We start from the raw sequence: 20,901 nt of genomic DNA on the forward strand, positions 1-20,901 counted from the left end.
GGCATCTCCTGTATATAATTATATATGTACAGCTGGTATAAGTTATACATCTTCTGTATATAGTGATATGGAGCATGCTGGTATAACCTGGGTATCTCCGGTATATAATTATATATGTACAGCTGGTATAAGTTATACATCTTTTGTATATAGTGATATGGAGCATGCTGGTGTAACCTGGGCTTATTCTATATATAATTATATATGTACAGCTGGTATAAGTTATACATCTTATATATAGTGATATGGAATATGCTGGTATAACCTGGGTATCTTCGGTATATAATTATATATGTACAGCTGGTATAAGTTATACATCTTATATATAGTGATATGGAGCATGCAGGTATAACCTGGGTATATTCTATATATAATTATATATGTACAGCTGGTATAAGTTATACATCTTATATATAGTGATATGGAATATGCTGGTATAACCTGGGTATATTCTGTATATAATTATACGTACAGCTGGTATAAGTTATACATCTTCTGTATATAGTGATATGGAGCATGCTGGTATAACCTGGGTATATTCTGTATATAATTATATATGTACAGCTGGTATAAGTTATACATCTTCTGTATATAGTGATATGGAGCATGCTGGTATAACCTGGGTATCTTCTGTATATAATTATATATGTACAGCTGATATAAGTTATACATCTTCTGTATATAGTGATATGGTGCATGCTGGTATAACCTGGGTATATTCTGTATATAATTATACGTACAGCTGGTATAAGTTATACATCTTCTGTATATAGTGATATGGAGCATGCTGGTATAACCTGGGTATATTCTGTATATAATTATATAAGTACAGCTGCTATAAGTCATACATCTTCTGTATATAGTGATATGGAGCATGCTGGTATAACCTGGGTATATTCTGTATATAATTATACGTACAGCTGGTTTAACCAAGGTATCTTCATGTATAGAACTGTAAATGTTTACACACTGTGTAGTATTTTGCTCTGTCATACATTCTTCAGCTACTAGTATCATTTAGAAGAACAGTGCACAGTTTCTCTGGACTCACGCTTTTATGTTGCATCATCATCATCATCATTTTATCTTTGCTCCGGTAACTCCAAGAGTGATTTCATGTTTTAGTCAGTGGAATAAATATATAATCCATTGAAGGTGCTGAGTTTTATGTTTTTGTGTCCTTGCACTTTGAATATTGCCAATCAGGTTAAGGATGAGCGATGAGTTATTAACACATGAGGGTTATTTTTACTTTGGATATTAATTCTATGGATAAGACCCTTTATGTTACCCCTCCTGCCCCTTGCGGCCAGAGCATTGACTCGATAGCACAATACCCAAGGGCGTAGAAACATCGTGGACCCACATCCAATTTTTCACATCGAGAACTGCCAGCTGACAGTCTAATCACCAGACCTTTCACCAATAGTAAATTAAAAATCCAGCAAAGACCCCGGACTGTCGAGCAGTGAGAATCCTACATCAGACAAGAATGGGATAACATTCCTCTCCCACAACTCCAGCAATTGTTCTCACTTCCAAGAAGCTTACAGACTGTTGTAAAAAGGATGTTACACAATAGCAGATGTGGCCCTGCCCCAATTTTTTTCTAGATTTGTTGCTGCCATCAATTTCAAAGTCATTGTAAAAAAAATAAATGGAGAAATGTCTGACATTCACCTTCTGATCTGTGTTCTGTGATCTGTTGTGTATACAATATGGTTATAAGAGATTTCCAAACCACTGCATTCTGGTTGACTGCTACATAGCTATATTATAGTAATGGCTACATAGTGCACATTAATGCCACCGAATAGAACTATCATGTGCCTCATGACAATACCATACAGTGCCCATGTTATGCTGCCACACAGTAACCACATAGGTTTCAGAGAGGGCACTCCTGAATGGGAAGAACAATTAGCACTATTATCCTGTGCTCTCATCCAGCCCTCAGGGGCTGTATCCCATCCAGACCCCAACAGCCAAGGGTTAATATTCAAGTAGTAGATATAAGTCTCTTTATTGAATAAAAAGCAGCAATCTCACATGAAAAAATCTACAAAGTTTAATAAGACTGGAGATAACAACATTTTATGTACAAATCTACAAATGGTATTAACATGTACTTTGTACATAGAAGGCGGCAGCAATATTATCTGCTCTGATATCGGTCAGAATTCAAAAAGTCCAGAAATCCAGGCGGAGTGTGGTCATGTGGTTAGAGTTTTTCCAGTCACATGGGTGGAGTCTTTCCAGTCATGTGGGCAGGGCCTTCCATTCAAGTGGGAGGACTTATGTGCATGAACTTTAGAAAAATTTCAGAGATTTATCTTTCAGGATTTTAGAATATTCTCCATAGAACTTTAAATTAGGGTCCTAATGTTTGTCGCTTAGCTTTTCCCAAAACAAAAAATAAACTAAAAAGTTTAAATAAACGTTTTCGACTCAAAGTGCATTCATCAGTCGTGACGATCCTCCGAATCGTGTGGCTACGTGCGGTTTCTGTTGTTGTGTCTTCCTCTTATCACAGATAAACCTCTATGTCCCTTCGAAGCCTTGACCCATTTATAGCAGAATTGACTATTGACATTGGTACAGTCTGTAAATACAGCACGCTCCGACCCTGATCTGCACTCCACCACGAGGACCCCGACCTTTGCGGATCTCATGCATTAGACTTCATCTGCACCTTGTGTAATCTCAGTGGTTCAAGGATCGTGGACAGCGCTGTCAATTAACCCCAGTGCCAGCCAGCATAGATGCAGAAACAAGCACTGACCAGTTCACTTGTCTACTTCACGTGCCACTCAGAGCTGGGAACACACAGACACCTGTCAATGGGAGATGATGGAAATGTAGTCAGTACATAGAAAGATGAACATTTGTATCCTTGCTTGTTACATAATTGGTTTATTTAGGGGGAAGGGTGAGGGCTTGGGACCCCTGAGACTCTAATAGCGTTATGACTGTATTATCTGTATTCAGTCAGCTTGTAACGAAGATTATAGGGCTCGTCCACACAGTACAGCAATGCTGAGTTTTGTCCAAAACGTGAAACTGCTGAAAATCCAAATTTTTACCAGTTTGGTGTGGATTCCACTGTGGAAAATCAACTGCAGATAAGTCTCTTGTGGAGTCTCTGATGGTGTGGAGAATAGGTAAGTCCCTAGTGGGACTGTCACCTTGTCACCCAGCTCTTTCCAGATCCTGATTGCACCTGCCCTAATGCTGAAAATACATGTGCCAGACGGCTGTAGATTTTCTCATCCGAGAGAATCGAGTGGATTATGCTTATCAAACTCGGAGTGTCAGCATAGTGTGATCCAATTCTCTCGGATGAGGAGAAGATCGAGAAAAAAAGGTCTTCATCTTCTCCATCCTGTCAGTCCGTTTTAATCAGACTGCACTCAGATGTCATCCGAGTGCAGTCCAATGTTTTCCACGCACTCATGGATTTGCATGGCACAGTGCGATCCGAATATCGGATCAAACTCAGGCATGCAGTGATTTTCTTCCTCAGATAGTCTCTGTCTGAGGAATATATCGGACATGTGTACTGCCCCATAAATTAACCTTGGTTCAAGTGCGATCCAATGTTTTGTCCGGTCGCACTCGGGCTGAAAATGTGTTCGTCTGCACCTTCCCTTACTAAATGTGATCTCTATGCCATTCAAAGTCAAAGGAAAGCTGGATGACAACCCTTCTTATTTAGGGTTCTGAAGGAGTTGGAGTGGTCACCCTGATTTCTACTAACTGAATAGCATTCAGGGTCCTGGAAATATTGAAGGAAGATGCCCCTTGTATATACAATGGACAAATGAAAGGGGATATTCGCATCTCAATCTTTTATGCCGTATTCATGGGGTTGGTTCCTTAATGTTTGATAGAAGTGTATCCCACCACTATGACCTGGATCTATCTTGAGAACAGGGCCTCCTTGATGCACCATCCAGAATTGATTTGGGTATGCATGTGCAGCTTTCTCCATTCTTTTGTATAGAACTTCCAACAAATGCCTAGCAATTTTCAGAACTCCCATATAAATCAAAGGAGAGACCTGCGGGGGCACCGCCCGTTGTTCATGATATAGATGCTGGACCCACATCTACTGGATGTTCATTGAATATCTGGTAGATATGTCATAAAAAGTTGAGATGGGAATATTTTTTAGATTTAGGACCATGTTAGTTTGTTGTAGAGGCTACTGGGGAGTGGGCACCTTGTGCCACACACTGTGTAGGATCAATATTTTGGGTGGAGACCCTTTAGGTTGCGATAATAACCTGGACATCTATTGGCCCAATGCCCGGGACATTCCCCAGTAATTCCGGTTCCTATTCATTACTTATGTAGGGGTGACGTTAATAAACTCTCCTTCATAGCCTGAGCCAAGAGCGCTCCACCATCCTCTGCCAGTTCTCCGAGGCTGTACATGCCAATCTTATAATCCAGGAAGAGGGCAACTCAGGAATGTTACATAAAACCAGGATCACAAAGTTTCTTGGAACTTTTCTTATAACTATCCCTTTAAATGACTGATTATGGGAGTCCACACCATACTGTCCCAGTGGGGATCCAATAATGATAACCCCCTCAGTGGTCTCCAAAATTTACAGTCCAGACTCACCTCCCATCTACCTCCTGAGGAAGGCCACTGGCAGATCTCTGCTGGGCATCAACGTCCCCGAGTGAATGGTCTCCACAGGTTCATCATCCGTGGCCACAATGTTATATCTCCGAACCAGCTGAAACACAGATTAGACATCCAATTAAAGGGCCAGTACGACATTATCAAGCCTCATCCTTATGTAAGGAAAGGTTCTAATGAGGAGAGCTTAAAGGGACTCGTGGGTGAGCCAGAGCTCAAAAGGTTTACCATTAATAAAATATTAAAACTATATTTTTTATCTGATTTAATTCCCTTAACCACAGACTGTTCTCTCTTAAACTGTTTCCTTATCATACAGACTCTCTTCATAGTCAATTCCACAGATGTCCGATTAACCTATAAGTTGCTGGTGCTGGACTAACCACTAATCTGCTCAGGGACTGAGGCTTTTCTCCCGTCTTCTTAATATAAATTTATCTCATGACTGGTCGCCTAATGGACTGCGGTGGGGAAACGAGATCTAGAACGCCCACAATGGACACAATCTGAGGTTTTATCTGGAAACATCAACTCCACGGGACTCTTGATTTGTATTTCTACGTTAAATAAAGACGTTCTTTATTTACCAGTGTCATTACTATCAAGCAATGGCTGCTATCCAAAACATTGCATTGGGGGGTTTATTAATAATCTATTAGCGCCAATTTGTGTTGTTGGAGAAGAGTATATTTTACATTAAAAAAACTCTACTTTTAGTTTTTACTCCACTGTGAACACTTTTGTTGGATAAGTTAATTTATAGGATGGGTTTGATTAAAATACATCGATACTTGGGGAACACAAAAGACCGACACTTGGGGGGGCACAAGACACTGGCGCTTGGGGGGATGGGACTCTGACACTTTGGGGGGCACAAGACACCAACCCTTTGGGGGGACACAAGACACTGACCCTTGGGGGCACAGGTGATACTCACCCAGCAGAGACTAAGCTGCAGCTGCAGTTCTGCCAGGCGTCGGCCGATGCACATCCTTTTCCCGATTCCAAAAGGTACATACGCAAATGGGTTGATTGTGTTCTTGTCCTGCAGCCACCTCTCCGGGCGAAACTCTCTGCATTCATCAAAGCATTCTTCATTGGATCCTAGCACGTGGCTGTTGATGGTCAGGACGGTCTGTTTGAGGGGACAACAAAATCCTCACTGTCAGCACATTGTAGTCATGAATCAGGATGGACCTGAACTACAGGTTCCTCTCACTGCAAGTGGCAGTTGTGGGAGCGGGAACCTTGGTAATAGGATGTAATGGTGTAGTGAGCTAGTGAATAGGAAGGGGTATAGTATAGTGAGCCGGAGTATATATCAGGGTGCAGTGTAATGAGCCAAAGGATATATCAGGGTGCAGTATAGTGAGCTGGAGTATATATCAGGGTGCAGTGTAATGAGCTGGAGGATATATCAGGGTGCAGTATAGTGAGCTGGAGTATATATCAGGGTGCAGTGTAATGAGCTGGAGGATATATCAGGGTGCAGTGTAATGAGCCAAAGGATATATCAGGGTGCAGTATAGTGAGCCGGAGGATATATCAGGGTGCAGTATAGTGAGCCAAAGGATATATCATCAGGGTGCAGTATAGTGAGCCGCAGGATATATCAGGGTGCCGTATAGTAAGCCGCAGGATATATCAGGGTGCCGTATAGTAAGTCGGAGGATATATCAGGGTGCAGTATAGTGAGCTGGAGTATATATCAGGGTGCAGTGTAATGAGCTGGAGGATATATCAGGGTGCAGTGTAATGAGCTGGAGGATATATCAGGGTGCAGTGTAATGAGCCAAAGGATATATCAGGGTGCAGTGTAATAAGCTGGAGTATATATCAGGGTGCAGTGTAATGAGCTGGAGGATATATCAGGGTGCAGTGTAATGAGCTGGAGGATATATCAGGGTGCAGTGTAATGAGCCAAAGGATATATCAGGGTGCAGTGTAATAAGCTGGAGGATATATCAGGGTGCAGTGTAATGAGCCAAAGGATATATCAGGGTGCAGTGTAATGAGCCAAAGGATATATCAGGGTGCAGTATAGTGAGCCGGAGGATGTATCAGGGTGCAGTATAGTGAGCCGGAGTATATATCAGGATGCAGTATAGTGAGCCGGAGGATATATCAGGGTGCAGTATAGTAAGCCGGAGTATATATCAGGATGCAGTATAGTGAGCCAAAGGATATATCAGGGTGCAGTATAGTGAGCTGGAGGATATATCAGGGTGCAGTATAGCGAGCCGGAGTATATATCAGGATGCAGTATAGTGAGGCAAAGGATATATCAGGGTGCAGTATAGTGAGCCGGAGTATATATCAGGATGCAGTATAGTGAGGCAAAGGATATATCAGGGTGCAGTATAGTGAGCCGGAGGATATATCAGGATGCAGTATAGTAAGCCGGAGTATATATCAGGATGCAGTATAGTGAGGCAAAGGATATATCGTCAGGGTGCATTATAGCGAGCCGGAGTATATATCAGGGTGCAGTATAGTGAGCCAAAGGATATATCAGGGTGCAGTATAGTGAGCCGGAGGATATATCAGGGTGCAGTATAGTGAGCCAGAGGATATATCAGGGTGCAGTGTGCTGATCAGGGGCTATAGTGCGGTGAGTATGTGGGGTGATAGGACAAGGAGCAGTATACTGAGTGCGGTGATATAATTCAGGCGCAGCTCTGATAACAACATTTCTCCCTTTAATCAAACAGCCGATTGTTACATAACATTTCCCTTCTCTGCTGATTTTGGCCAATTCATGCAGACACTTTGCCAGCTTGATCTGCCAGGCGGTGTTGCTCTGTGGGGATGGGTCCTGGCACTGTGAGAAGTCAGCAGACATCCTGCCACTGCTACAGGGTCTGTGGTGGAGGGCTGAAGGGTCACGCATACAGGGGGCAGGGTGCAGAAGGGGTAGAAGAAAAACACAGAAACCAGAGGGTCAGTCTCTGCACATACAGGGTAATGACTGGTATTTTGATTTCTTTCTGTATCAGTTGTTCTTTTTGTGACTGTCTCGGCTTGCTTTCAGTGAATGGAAACCGTCATAGTTTAGGATGAAATCTGTCCTGGTTATGTGACTATACAATTACATTAGTGGGAATACTTACCCCTTTGGGTAAAACATATTCTCCCAGCACAGTCTCCTTATCCAGGGTGCGAGTGGTGAATGGAACAGAGGGGCTTATCCTGGAACACACAATTGACAAAATTATATATACAGTTATATGAAAAAGTTTGGGCACCCCTATTAATCTTAAGCTTAATGTTTTCTTAAAATTGGTGTTTTTGCAACAGCTATTTCAGTTTGATATATGTAATAACTGTTGGACACAGTAATGTTTCTGCCTTGAAATGAGGTTTATTGTACTAACAGAAAATGTGCAATCTGCATTCAAACAAAATTTGACAGGTGCATAAGTATGGGCACCCTTATCATTTTCTTGTTTTAAATACTCCTACCTACTTTTTACTGACTTACTAAAGCCCTTTTTTTGGTTTTGTAACCTCATTGAGCTTTGAACTTCATAGCCAGGTGTATATGAGAAAAGCTACTTAAAGTGGCCACTTGCAAGTTGTTCTCCTGTTTGAATCTCCTCTGAAGAGTGGCATCATTGGCACCTCAAAACAACTGTCAAATGATCTGAAAACAAAGATTATTCAACATAGTTGTTCAGGGGAAGGATACAAAAAGCTGTCTCAGAGATTTAACCTGTCAGTTTCCACTGTGAGGAACATAGTAAGGAAATGGAAGAACACAGGGACAGTTCTTGTTAAGGCCAGAAGTGGCAGGCCAAGAAAAACATCAGAAAGGCAGAGAAGAAGAATGGTGAGATCAGTCAAGGACAATCCTCAGACCACCTCCAGAGAGCTGCAGCATCAACTTGCTGCAGATGGTGTCACTGTGCATCGGTCAACTATACTACGCACTTTGCACAAGGAGAAGCTGTATGGGAGAGTGATGCGAAAGAAGCCGTTTCTGCAAGCACGCCACAAACAGAGTCGGCTGAGGTATGCAAAAGCACATTTGGAGAAGCCAATTTCTTTATGGAAGAAGGTCCTGTGGACTGATGAAACCAAGATTGAGTTGTTTGGTCATACAAAAAGGCATTATGCATGGCGTCAAAAAAACACAGCATTCCAAGAAAAACACTTGCTACCCACAGTAAAATTTAGTGGAGGTTCCATCATGCTTTGGGGCTGTGTGGCCAATGCCGGCACCGGGAATCTTGTTAAAGTTGAGGGACGCATGGATTCCACTCAGTATCAGCAGATTCTTGACAATAATGTTCAAGAATCAGTGATAAAGTTGAAGTTACGCAGGGGATGGATCTTTCAGCAAGACAATGATCCAAAACACCGCTCCAAATCTACTCAGGCATTCATGCAGAGGAACAATTACAATGTTCTGGAATGGCCATCCCAGTCCCCAGACCTGAATATCATTGAACATATGTGGGATCATTTGAAGAGGGCTGTCCATGCTCGGCGACCATCAAACTTAACTGAACTGGAATTGTTTTGTAAAGAGGAATGGTCAAAAATACCTTCATCCAGAATCCAGGAACTCATTAAAAGCTACAGGAAGCGACTAGAGGCTGTTATTTTTGCAAAAGGAGGATCTACTAAATATTAATGTCACTTTTCTGGTGAGGTGCCCATACTTATGCATCTGTCAAATTTTGTTTGAATGCAGATTGCACATTTTCTGTTAGTACAATAAACCTCATTTCAAGGCAGAAACATTACTGTGTCCAACAGTTATTACATATATCAAACTGAAATAGCTGTTGCAAAAACACCAATTTTTATAAAACATTAAGCTTAAGATTAATAGGGGTGCCCAAACTTTTTCATATAACTGTATATATATATATATACAGTGTGTATATATATATATATATATATATATATATACACACACATAAACACGCACACTATAATAATATATACACAGATATCTATCTATATATATATATATAACAGCATATGTTACAGGGAATGGATCACAGGTTCCCAGTAGAGTTGTAGGTGCAGCTCTGGATGTGACTGGAGTACAAGACCCGATTACAGATATAGGCTAGGGTCACACGTACAACCATAGATTCTATAATCCAAAATAATTGGGTCGATTATGCTAATGATACTCTGATCAAACTCTGATCAGAGTGTCCGCATAGAGTGCTACGATTTTCTTGATGTGAGAATTGGAGAACACTGTGAGGACAAGATGGAGGCCAAAATTTCTCCGAGCACAGTCAAATAATTTCCATGAACCCATAGACTTGAATGGGCGAGTCTCGTCTGATTTACGCATGAAATCGTAGCATCCTATGATTTTTTTTCTCATGCCGAATCGGTATGAGGAAAAAAACGTTGATCGGTACTGCCCGATAGAATAACATTGGGCTGAGTGCTATCCGCTAAAACATCAGATAATACTCATCCGATTAATACGGTGGTGTGAGCGAGCGCCTAATGTGACTCGTCTGTCGTACCTCATAGATTCCTTTAAGCACGCCTTTAGATACGGCATATTCCTGATATCTTCTGCTGTCGGCACTTGGTCCGGGGATAAGACGCTCTGAATCTCGTCATAAAGTTTCTTTTGAATGGTCGGATGACGGGAAATATTAAATATGGCCCAAAGAAAGCTGTTTGCCGTCTGCAAGTGGAAGTGCAAAAGAGATGAATCGCACCAAATTCAGCAAACACATGGAGTCACATAAATTGTACACGTCACTGAGTCCCACGGGAGCGGATGTCGGTGGTCACATGGCGGCGTGTGTCCGACTCTGTGTCACATCAGCTCTTTCACTGCTGATAATGGAGGGTAAAGCCTTCATACCGTCTCAACGGCTCCGATCAGCATCTCGGTGATGGTGGCGTACATCTCCTTCTTGGACAGTTTGCTGTCCTTGTAGATGGTGCAGAGGAAGTCTTCATTGTCCTTAGATGACAGCTTCATCAGTCTCCGGTCAATGTGACACTTGGCTGTGGAGTAAGAGAGGAATGAGATCCAGAGTATATGAGACCACCAGGAGAGAAACACATGGTAAAGAGCGTCAGCTTACATGCCAAGGAGAAACTATTCTCCATCTTAGGCTCGGTTCACACGTCTACTAGTTATTTCAGTTTTGGGATGACAAAAACAAAAATAAACGTTCCAGTACAAGATCCTTTACAGACATTTGACATGTGAACAGAGCCCAAGACTATAATGTGAGATACTGTCTGCTGAATACTGTATCAAAGTCTACTATGTGTGATACTGTTAAATAAGGTCTCTAATCCTATTATGTGTGATATCATCTGCTGATTACAATATCAAATCCTACCATATGTGATACTGTTTGCTGCTTTGTATCTAATCCTATCACACGTCTGCTTATAGTTGTATCTAGGCCTATCATATGTAACACTGTGTGCTGAGCTATGTATCTAAGCCTTTCATGTAATACTGTCGGATGAACTGTAGTATCTCAGCTTTTCATGTGTGATACAATCTGTTCTGCTGAATGGCTGCATTTGAAGAGTTATTCCCAAAATAACAAGTTATCCTCTATCAATTTGATAGGGGATAACTTGATCATTACTGGGGCCCGACCACTGGGACCCCCAGCGATCTCAAGAGCTGGACACTGGAGTCCTACCTTGAATGTAGCGGAGGCACACAGTCTCGACCTCTGATCCATTCATGGGACTGCTGGAAAAAACTGAGTGACAGTGGATCGGGGATAACTTGTAATTTTAGGAATGATTGTTTAAGCCTACAATGCATGATAAGTTCAGGTGACTTGTGTATCTAAGCCTATCTCAGCAATACATCCATCATCATGTAGTGTGTGACAAGCTGAAGGAGTTGGGTCTATAACGCACCAGTTCTGAAGATGCTGTCCCAGGCTTCGGTGTGATTTTTCCAAATCTTTGTGTTTAAGCTTCTGTGCAATTCCACCGGGGTCACCATCATCAGCCCAAATGTGCTCATCATCTGCCAAAGAGAACAGGATTACAGCCAGGGCAGTGATACATGAGCCATTATAATGTACACTTGAGCGTTATACTTATGTAGGGATAGTTGAATATAACATCAGTACAAAGAAGGCACCGATCCCAAGATACTTATTACAAAATTTAATAGCCACTGGTATGACTAATTTATATTAAAAAAATGAAAAAACAGCAAGGGATTAATTCTTCTTTATCAGGTTGTTCCCACTTTCCTCCCTGGAGAATCGCAGGTATTATCAGGGATACGTGACTTACTGTTTTTATGGCCGTGATGAAGTCCAGAGCCTCTTCTCCAAGATTGGGCTGCAAAAATCCAAATCTTTTCTCATAGAGGACAAGACAAATACCTGAAAAAGGAATGAGGGTTAAAATATACATGTGATATAAGAGGTGTGATTCTATAAATGTTTACAAACAGGGCGAAATATAAGTAATAAAGTTTACTTTTTTTATTTTATTGCATGAATTTTGGGCTAAAAATCATTTTTGCAATTGGGATTTATTAAAAGATTTTCACCGTTTACCTTCCATAGCCTTTGTCCTGCACTGTTTTTTTGCTGGCTGCAGAATGAGTTAACAAAGAATCAATCAGTGAGTCTGACAGGGAGTTTGTAACTCTCTTATCTGTATTTTTTGACCTCCTCTCAGTTGATTTATGACTGCACACCACATCAAAGTTAAAGGGGCTGTCTGATACATAAAATGCCCTGTATAAATATCAATATTTAAGCCAAACACTTTTTTTTAATTTGCTTTATTTGAAAATTTGCTACTGTTATCCCTATATAGCTCATCCCTATAACTGTTTTCTTTCTTTACTTCCTGTGATGTTTCATTTGAGGGGAGTCGCAAATGGGATGTCATAGGAGGATGGCTCCGCAGTCACTTCCATACAGCTTCTATCACCCCTCCTGAAACAGGACATCATCAGGGTCCGGTGGTGATAGTAGCAGGGGGATTGACTGCAGTTATACAACTTATGTCACTGCCCTGCAAAGGATCATCATCAGGGGTCAGAGCTGCTGTCACTCACCCTACTTCTATCACTGCCCCCTGATGACATCACATTTAAGTGAAAGAGCTGCAGTGCATATATAAACATGATGTTGGATATATATTGTTTACCCTGACATTACTTTATAATACATCCAAATACTCCATTTATGGCATCATGATTACAGTTTAATGATTTCGTCCTCCTTTATAGTCCCCGAGGTCTTGTTGTCATTTTTCCATTGTGGTTTTCTTATTAATTACTCCTTCTTTTATCATATTAACTAATAAATATTTGACTACATACTATAATAAAATTACCTTACGCATGGTGTATATGAACCCTTTTTTCTTTAGTTTTGAATAGCCAAACTGTGCAAAACTTTTACTGTAACCCCGATTGCAAAAATCACTTTTAGCCTAATATACGGTAGACAACTAATTACATGATGTGACATATAGACATTACATATACTGTACGGGTATAATATAGGAATGCATAAAGAATGTATATAGATAATTTATAAATATAGAATCGTGTTATATGTATAATATATTGCATAGATGTATAATCATTTTTCAAATATATACTACAATGTATAATTATATACACACACATTTATATATATATATATATATATATATATATATATACAGTGTATATATATATACAGGTATATGCAGTATATATATATAAGCATGTGACATACACATATATATATATATATATATGAATATATTAGAAATCTTTTACTTATCATCTTCTGTGAAGTTCTTATAAATACTATTAAACCATTCCTTAGTTTATCTGTTCCTGGGAAAGCTGGGTGACGTCTGATCACCACATTTCCGCTCACTCAGTGATCCCCTCATCAGCACAGCTCGGGCCGTGGTATAATAGGGACTTACTCTCCAGCGACCACTTGTTCAGCTCACAGTACAGGTCTGTGATCCTTCCCTCCTCTGTACGGACACTGTCAATCCTCTGGATAAAATCCTCCATCACCTGCAGGAGAAAAAGAGAGAAAGATATAAAGCAGCCGGAATCATGAAGTCCTGTTATGTGCCCATTATTGGGTCAGTGGTGGTGACACTTCTCTGCTCTGTGTCTCCAGTAGCAACGTGGCCTCCATCACAGTTTCCCACTAGATTTCCCAGACCCCTCCATTGTACGGTCAGATCTGTTCATGATCTAACACTTGGTTACATTTGCTATTTGTAAGCCTGAGAACGTTGGGTATCAGCTCACATAGAGGCCATATTGGTTGTCACCCGGATTTCCAGATTGGGTAGCAGAATTTTACCTCATTGATTTTGGTGTCTAATTTCCCAACTTCCGACGGTTTCATCAACTTCTGCTGGAAGGCGCTGCGGACCCGCTGCCAGTCTTTACCTTCTCTAAATGGAGAGGAAAGGCAGGATTACACTGAGCCCCACCAACCTATAATCCTGCCAATATGGCTGCCCTACCAATAATGACATGGGGCCGGACACCTCACCCCACCGGATCCCTGCTCCTATGTAAATGCATCTAAGGCCACTGCCCCACTATCAGTATTGGGTCAGTATTTGGTCAGTATTTTTTCTCAGAAGTGGGAGCCAAAACCAGGTGAGGAACAATCAGAGAAAAGGTATAATAGAAACAAGTCACCAATTCTGCATTTATCACCCACTCCTGGTTTTAGCTCCCACTCCTGTGAAAAAATACTGACCAAATACTGACTGAATACTGATAGTGGGGCCGTGGCCATATATAGTATAGTGAGAAGCTGCAACTTTCTAACAGACTTTCTTCTAGTTCTCACTATTTCCAAGACCTCTGCTAGCTGGCAGTGAATGAGCACACTCTTGCTTATATCTAAAAGCTGAAAACTTCTCTTGACCTAATAGTTTTAGCAGCAGAGGGTTTGTTACAGTTGCATCCAGCCCAAAGAATCCTCAGTGAGGTAAACATCCCAAACTCTAGACTATCTTTGACCTTGACTGACACATTGTAACAAACCATCATGACAGGAGGGATTTGTGCTGCTGATGCTCTTAGATCTCCTAATGAGTCTTGTACAAATAAAGACGGCACCGCAGGATTTCAGAGACAGTTAGAATAATATTACGTCTGTGCCGTCACCTCGCCGCGCTGCTCGTCTCTGTCTGGATGTTGGTGGAGCTGGTTTTCCTGTCCCTCCATGTTTAGAATTCATCTCTATTCATTTCTTTCATGACTAAGTGGAAAAATATGTGGCAACGTCTCCTCACAGTTTATCCAGACTTTGCAAATGGGCGACCTCCCTGGAAGCTGGGTGTGAAAACATGGTGCATGGACGAGGACCTGTACAGGGGCGGACATACCACTGGTGCAATCTGTGCAGCCGCACAGGGGCCCAAGAGGTAAGGGGGCCACTACCACCTCCAAAGCAGGAGGAATTGTGCATTATGAGGAGCTATTGGACTGCAAAGGGCCCATATATTGTTCTTGCACAGGGGCCAGAAAAAAAAAATTCAGCACAAAATAAAAGCATGGTGCGGATGTGAAATCTGCAGCATGCTCATTCTTGTGCAGATTTCAAACTATTCATTGCTTTGCTATGGAGGGCGAAATCTGCAGCCAAATACGCAATAAAATCCACAAGTAACACTTATGGATTTGTATAATTCAATACGAAAAAATCCGGCACCAAAGCGATATGTTCCAAAGCTTTATTCCAAAAAATTCTTCTATGTAAAAACACAGGCAAACATTTTGGAGGTGGAGGGCTTGATATAGCAAGGTCCCAGGACACTGGTTTACGCGTTTCAGGGCTGTATGTGCCCCTTAATCATAACCTATTGTGTTTTTACATATAAGAATTTTTTGGAACAAAGCTTTGGAACATTTCGCTTTGGTGCCGGATTTTTTCGTATTGAATTGGACTCTTTGGGATTGTGGCCAGGCACAAAGGGACAGGTGAGCAGGAGAAAAAAAAAACTTTTTCTTTATTTATTTTGGATTTGTGTGTCCCAATCCGCAACGTGTGAACATGACCTAGTCTGCACTGGTATACATGGAGTTTTGCTCTGCCTGTGTACAGTTCAGGCTTGGGCTATACCAGGGATATCAAACTCAAACACACAGAGGGCCAAAATGAAAAACTTGGACAAAGTCTAGGGCCAACCAGTATACAGTATAATGGGCCCCAAATAGTTCTCCATACAGAATAATGGGCCCCACAAAGTCCTCCATACAGAATAATGTTCCCCACATAGTCCTCCATACAGTATAATGGGCCCCACATAGTCCTCCATACAGAATAATGGTCCCACATAGTCCTCCATACAGTATAATGGGCCCCACATAGTCCTCCATACAGAATAATGGCCCCACATAATCATCCATACAGAATAATGGCCCCACATAGTCCTCCATACAGTATAATGGGCCCCACATAGTACTCCATACAGAATAATGAGCCCCACATAGTGCTCCTTACAGTATAATGGCCCCACATAGTCCTCCATACATAATAATGGTCCCACATAGTCCTCCATACAGTATAATGACCCCAAATAGTCCTCCATACAGAATAATGGCCCCACATAGGGGTGATTGTTCTTGTGTCGCGAGCCAAATATAACCACCCTGCGTGGCAGATATGACCCGCGGGCCAGAGTTTGACGTGTATGGGCTATACAGTGACATGTGTAGTACTCTAAAAAGTTGCACAATAAAAACTTTTGTTCAACTTGTCTGTGACTTGCTGTCACTCAACTATTTTAGAACTCTGATTTTGCTGTAAATTACACTGCCAAGTTGCAGATGAGTTACATGTCGCTGGTGACTTGCATTGAAGACTATGGCAAGTGTGTTTGCGGGCGACTTGCAATGAAGACTGTCAATTGTGTTTGCGGACGACTTGCAATGAAGACTATTTCAAATGCGTCTCGGGCGACTTGCGACCAGCGACAGAAAATCCAACAAATTTGAAAACATATGAAACCCTGTGCCACAGGTGACAACGCACCACCAAAGAAAATCATTACATCCTATGCTGCAATATGTCGTTTTATAGCCTAAAGAGGGCATCCGTTGGTACAAAATGATGGCCTATCCTTATAATACACCATCAATATTAAATCCTTGAGGGTCTAAGTCTTGCCCCACCAAATCAGCTTCATATTGTTACTAGTGCAGAAATGAGCTGGGTAAACAATGAAGGGAACATCAGGTTCGCTGGGGTGCTGCATCCCCATCCCATCCGTCAGGGGAGCAGTAGGGGTGCTGACCATTGCATACTCCTGAACATTCTACATGGCCCCCTTTAGGCGTCAAAAATAATTTCTCCCCATTGTTAAGATCTCTGCTTGCTGGGCCCTTTTACAGTCAGAGACACTTGCAGAGCTGTTTGCTTGTCTGATTGTTTAGGTGAGTGTGTAGAGTGCAGGCAGAACAGAAATTTGTGCTGGAGCTGTGATTATCTCACAGAGGAATGTCTACACTGACACACTGTTACCAACTCTCAGCTGTGCTCAGTCTCTGGATGTAATCAATAAATGAGCGTATTCACTGACAGTAGAGACCTTGAAAATGGTGAGAAATTCAAGCACAAAGTTGCAGAACCTCTCATTATACAATGATCAAATTTTCTTATTCCTCCTGAGTTTCTCGGATGGTGAAAGGGAAAATTCAGAAGTGAGAAGTGAGTGATGCTGACTCACAACCAGAGCTGCAAGAAAAACAACATCTGCATGTGGCAGCTCACATGGATCATGTGCAGGTGATACACCCAAGATCCAGGATGATGAGGGCAGTGATCCATTCCCCATAATCATACAACCCAAAAGTCACTGGTAAATCTCCAACAGGGCTCATCCTCTGCTGCCAATATCAGCTGTCACATCTGGAAAGCCAGATGATGCCTGTGCCACTGTGATAAATCTGCCTGGTCTAAGACTGTGAAAATAAATCTGCCCCAATGTTGTATCTTCTAGACATAGAAATGTATCAGTCCTGCAGGTAGAAGAACAGGTGGAGCAGCTCTCCAGTGTATGAACCCTGCAGCCTAGATCTCAGCTTCCCAGATCCCGGACAGTGCTATTGGGGATAATTGCACCAATACCCCAATTCCCCCATCTAAGCTATGACATTGTAACAATATCACAGATTCCTACAGCTCTATGATGACCATAGTACTTAGGGGAACCCTAGAAGCGAGAACTGCTGGTCTCTTCAATCACATAGACTTACAGTATCAGGAGTCCATAGGCTTCTTGCCGGTAGTCTCTGTACGCCTTCCATGGCTTGATCTCCAGCCTTTTGGGGTAATTGCTTTCTTCCCTGAACAGAGCTTCCAGCAGGCAGGGGGCTCCGATGTGGACTGAGTCAAAAGAGCCGAGCTTCATGCGGAATATCTTCCCAAACTGCTTGTGGTACCCAGCCTGGAGGGACAAAAGCCTTGTTATAAGACACAATAGTGACATCCTAATACACAGTAGGGACCCTTGTGTACCCCTCAAGAGGAATCTAGACCCGGGGAAAAGGTAACATTCTCTTTTAGTTTTTATTTCCTCTTACCCCTAACTAGTCTCATATTCTGGTTCACTTCCTTTACCTTCATTATCATCTTTATCTCCTTGTCTTCCTTCCTTTTCATCTCCTCTTCTTTCTTTCCCTTTAACTTCTTCTCCTTAGTTTCTTTTCTTCTTCTTTTCCTTCTCCTTGGCTTCCCTTTCTTCTTTTTTTTCCTTCTCCTAGGTTTCCTTTCTTCTTTTTTTCCTCCTTCTCCTTAGTTTCCTTTCGTCCTCTTTTTCTCCTTCTCCTTGGTTTCTTTAATTCTTCTTTACATCATTCTCTGTCATTTCTTTTCTTCTTCTTTTCCTCCTCCTCCTTAATTTCCTTTCTTCCTCCTTTCCTCTTTCTCCTTAGTTTCCTTTCTTTTTGTTGTTCTCTTTAGCATCGTCTTCGTCTTCATTTTCTTTCCTCTTAATTCTTTGCCTCTACTCTTTTTCCCTGCTCTGTTTCTTTATCAACCCCCTTTTTCCTTCCTCACCTTCTTGTTTCTTTTCTCCTTCTCATCCTGTGGCACATTCCTATCAACTTCATCTTCATTTTCTATTCTTCTACTTCTTTGACTTTTCCTCCCCCTCTTGTTCTTTTTTGCTTTCATCTTCATTTTCTTTAAGACTTCCTCCCCACTTGTCTTTTCTCTTATAACTAAGTTAATTTTCTCCATTTTTACCCTTTCACTACCACAGAGATCAGTTAGTAACATATTCTCTCATGGTAGATTAGAAATGTTGACATTAAGCAGAAGCAGGAAAATGTAATCTGATTATTTAACAAAGGTAACAAGATAATGTAATATAAACATAATGTAACACCACATGGGATAATATAATAATATGAGAATGTAGTATAATGTAGCACCACATGCCATAATATAACGTAACAATGTAATAAAATGATATAACAGAATGTAATATAATATAGTGTAATGTAACTATATGTAAACATATAATATAATAAAAGATGATGAAATAGACAAAAATGTAAATATAATTTAATAATATTAGAGAAAGGAATATAATGTAGCATGTAATTATATAATGTGTAAAACAATGTAACAATGTAAAAGAGAATGTAGTATAATGTAACACATGTAATATATAACATAATGTAACTATATAATGTGCAATAATATAATGTATTCATATGACAAGCAATGATAGAACTCTAGAATAACATGTGAATTCTATGAGAATCCATCCTAAGAATATTATACTACTCTGTATATCAGAATTATGCCTGATTTTACATCATATTTCAGTGATGCATATTTTTTTGATTATTCTTCACAGGTTACATTGTTCTCCCATACGTTACACTGAATGTAATAAATACAATAATGTTACCTGTAATACATTACATTATGTGATGATGGCATCTTCTCTATTAATCATGATATATTCTACGCTACGTTGTTGAATATTTTATTACGTCACATTATATCACATACTTACCAGCGCTTGGTGCTGCCTCTTCAGTCCTCCTTTCCTCAGGATGTCCACCAGGCTCCCCAGGATGGGCCAGTTGGTGGGGCCAGGCAGTGCAGACAGGGCGTATGGGCAGGAGGATGGAGGTGTTGGGGTCACAGGGAGCTCCTGGGATTTCAGGTCACAGGTCACTGTGGGGTTAGGGATGCTGTGGTGGACACTAATGCCCCTAGCCTTCATCATCATCCACATTTTGACTCTTGCAGCCATTGTGCAGGGGGTTGGTCAGTTCTAGCCCTGGATGGGGTGGCAGCTCTTAGAGGAGCAGATGTATGAGGCTGCATTGTGCTATGGTATATATAGATATAGCAGGGGTGACAGGAATAGCTGCCTGTATACAACCCCCAGCCAATGGGAGAGGCGTGGCGCGTCACAAGGTGCTCTAGTTGTTTGAGTTCATTATAGGGCTGTTTTCCTGGCAGGAGAAATCCTGGCTGCAGCCAAATCCCAGGATCAAGGCGTTGTCCAGCAGATCTCTCCTGATTGGTCAGCACACACAGGCTCCACCCTCACAGCCCTGAAAAGTTCATTTTTTTTCCCTTTGATACTTTGTTTGTTAATGTGACAATAGTGAAGAGCTGATATGTGTCATGTGTAGAAGGGCTGCACTCAGTCACCTGGGGGGGATTAACCCACACAGCACAGGCCGCAATACACCTGTGGGTGCAGGGTGTGTGCATCAGCAGCTATGTGTGCACAGGTAGCAGAGCTCAACCTGCGCATCACAATAATACACAAAGTTTACCTGCAGTCCTATGCAACATTATAGGTAACACAGTTACAGCTCCCTGATGACATATAATGTAGTAGATGTTACCTGCAGTCCTATGTAACGTCACAGATAACACAGTGATAACCCTTTGAGTACATATAATGTAGTAGATGTTACCCGCAGTCCTATGTAACGCCACATATAACAAGCACACATGCGATTAGCACATTTAGATTAAGTGCACATGGTGCGTTTTTGGTGCGTTTTTGGTGCATTTTTTCAACGTGAAATGGGCCAAAGCATTGCATACCTTATCCCATGACTTCCTATGACATTTTGCAAGTTCTGTGCACATGATCAGGAATTTTCCTGACCAGATTTCATGTTCAGAAAAAAACGCAGCATGTCCATTCTTTGTGCGTTTCCACTTTTTTGCCTATACAATGCATTGGAAAAAACGCATGGCAAATCGCAGGCAAAAACATACAAAAAAATGCATCAAAAACGCTGC

General features: G+C 41.4%; 1 protein-coding gene across 2 annotated transcripts; it reads right to left on the bottom strand.

The window, feature by feature from the left end:
- Nucleotides 1-2,045: 2,045 nt before the first annotated feature.
- On the bottom strand, nucleotides 2,046-20,039 carry CYP24A1 (cytochrome P450 family 24 subfamily A member 1). Of its 2 annotated transcripts, none has more exons than XM_073682756.1 (12): nucleotides 19,646-20,039; nucleotides 17,874-18,064; nucleotides 13,960-14,053; nucleotides 13,565-13,661; nucleotides 11,918-12,009; nucleotides 11,531-11,642; nucleotides 10,500-10,645; nucleotides 10,150-10,316; nucleotides 7,762-7,840; nucleotides 5,589-5,786; nucleotides 4,631-4,748; nucleotides 2,046-2,834 (listed from the first exon to the last, which is right to left on the bottom strand). In XM_073682756.1, exons 1-11 carry the CDS (start codon nucleotides 19,886-19,888, stop codon nucleotides 4,638-4,640), a joined length of 1,530 nt encoding a protein of 509 aa, XP_073538857.1. In that variant the 5' UTR covers nucleotides 19,889-20,039; the 3' UTR covers nucleotides 2,046-2,834; nucleotides 4,631-4,637. The 2 variants fall into 2 exon arrangements, with proteins under 2 accessions (XP_073538857.1, XP_073538858.1); XM_073682757.1 differs by lacking the exon at nucleotides 19,646-20,039 and adding an exon at nucleotides 18,238-18,925.
- Nucleotides 20,040-20,901: the final 862 nt, after the last annotated feature.

Source organism: Phyllobates terribilis, unplaced genomic scaffold, assembly GCF_046119375.1.
Source record: "Phyllobates terribilis strain yellow unplaced genomic scaffold, ASM4611937v1 Scaffold_5__5_contigs__length_657084704, whole genome shotgun sequence".
Classification (NCBI taxonomy): Eukaryota; Metazoa; Chordata; class Amphibia; order Anura; family Dendrobatidae; genus Phyllobates; species Phyllobates terribilis.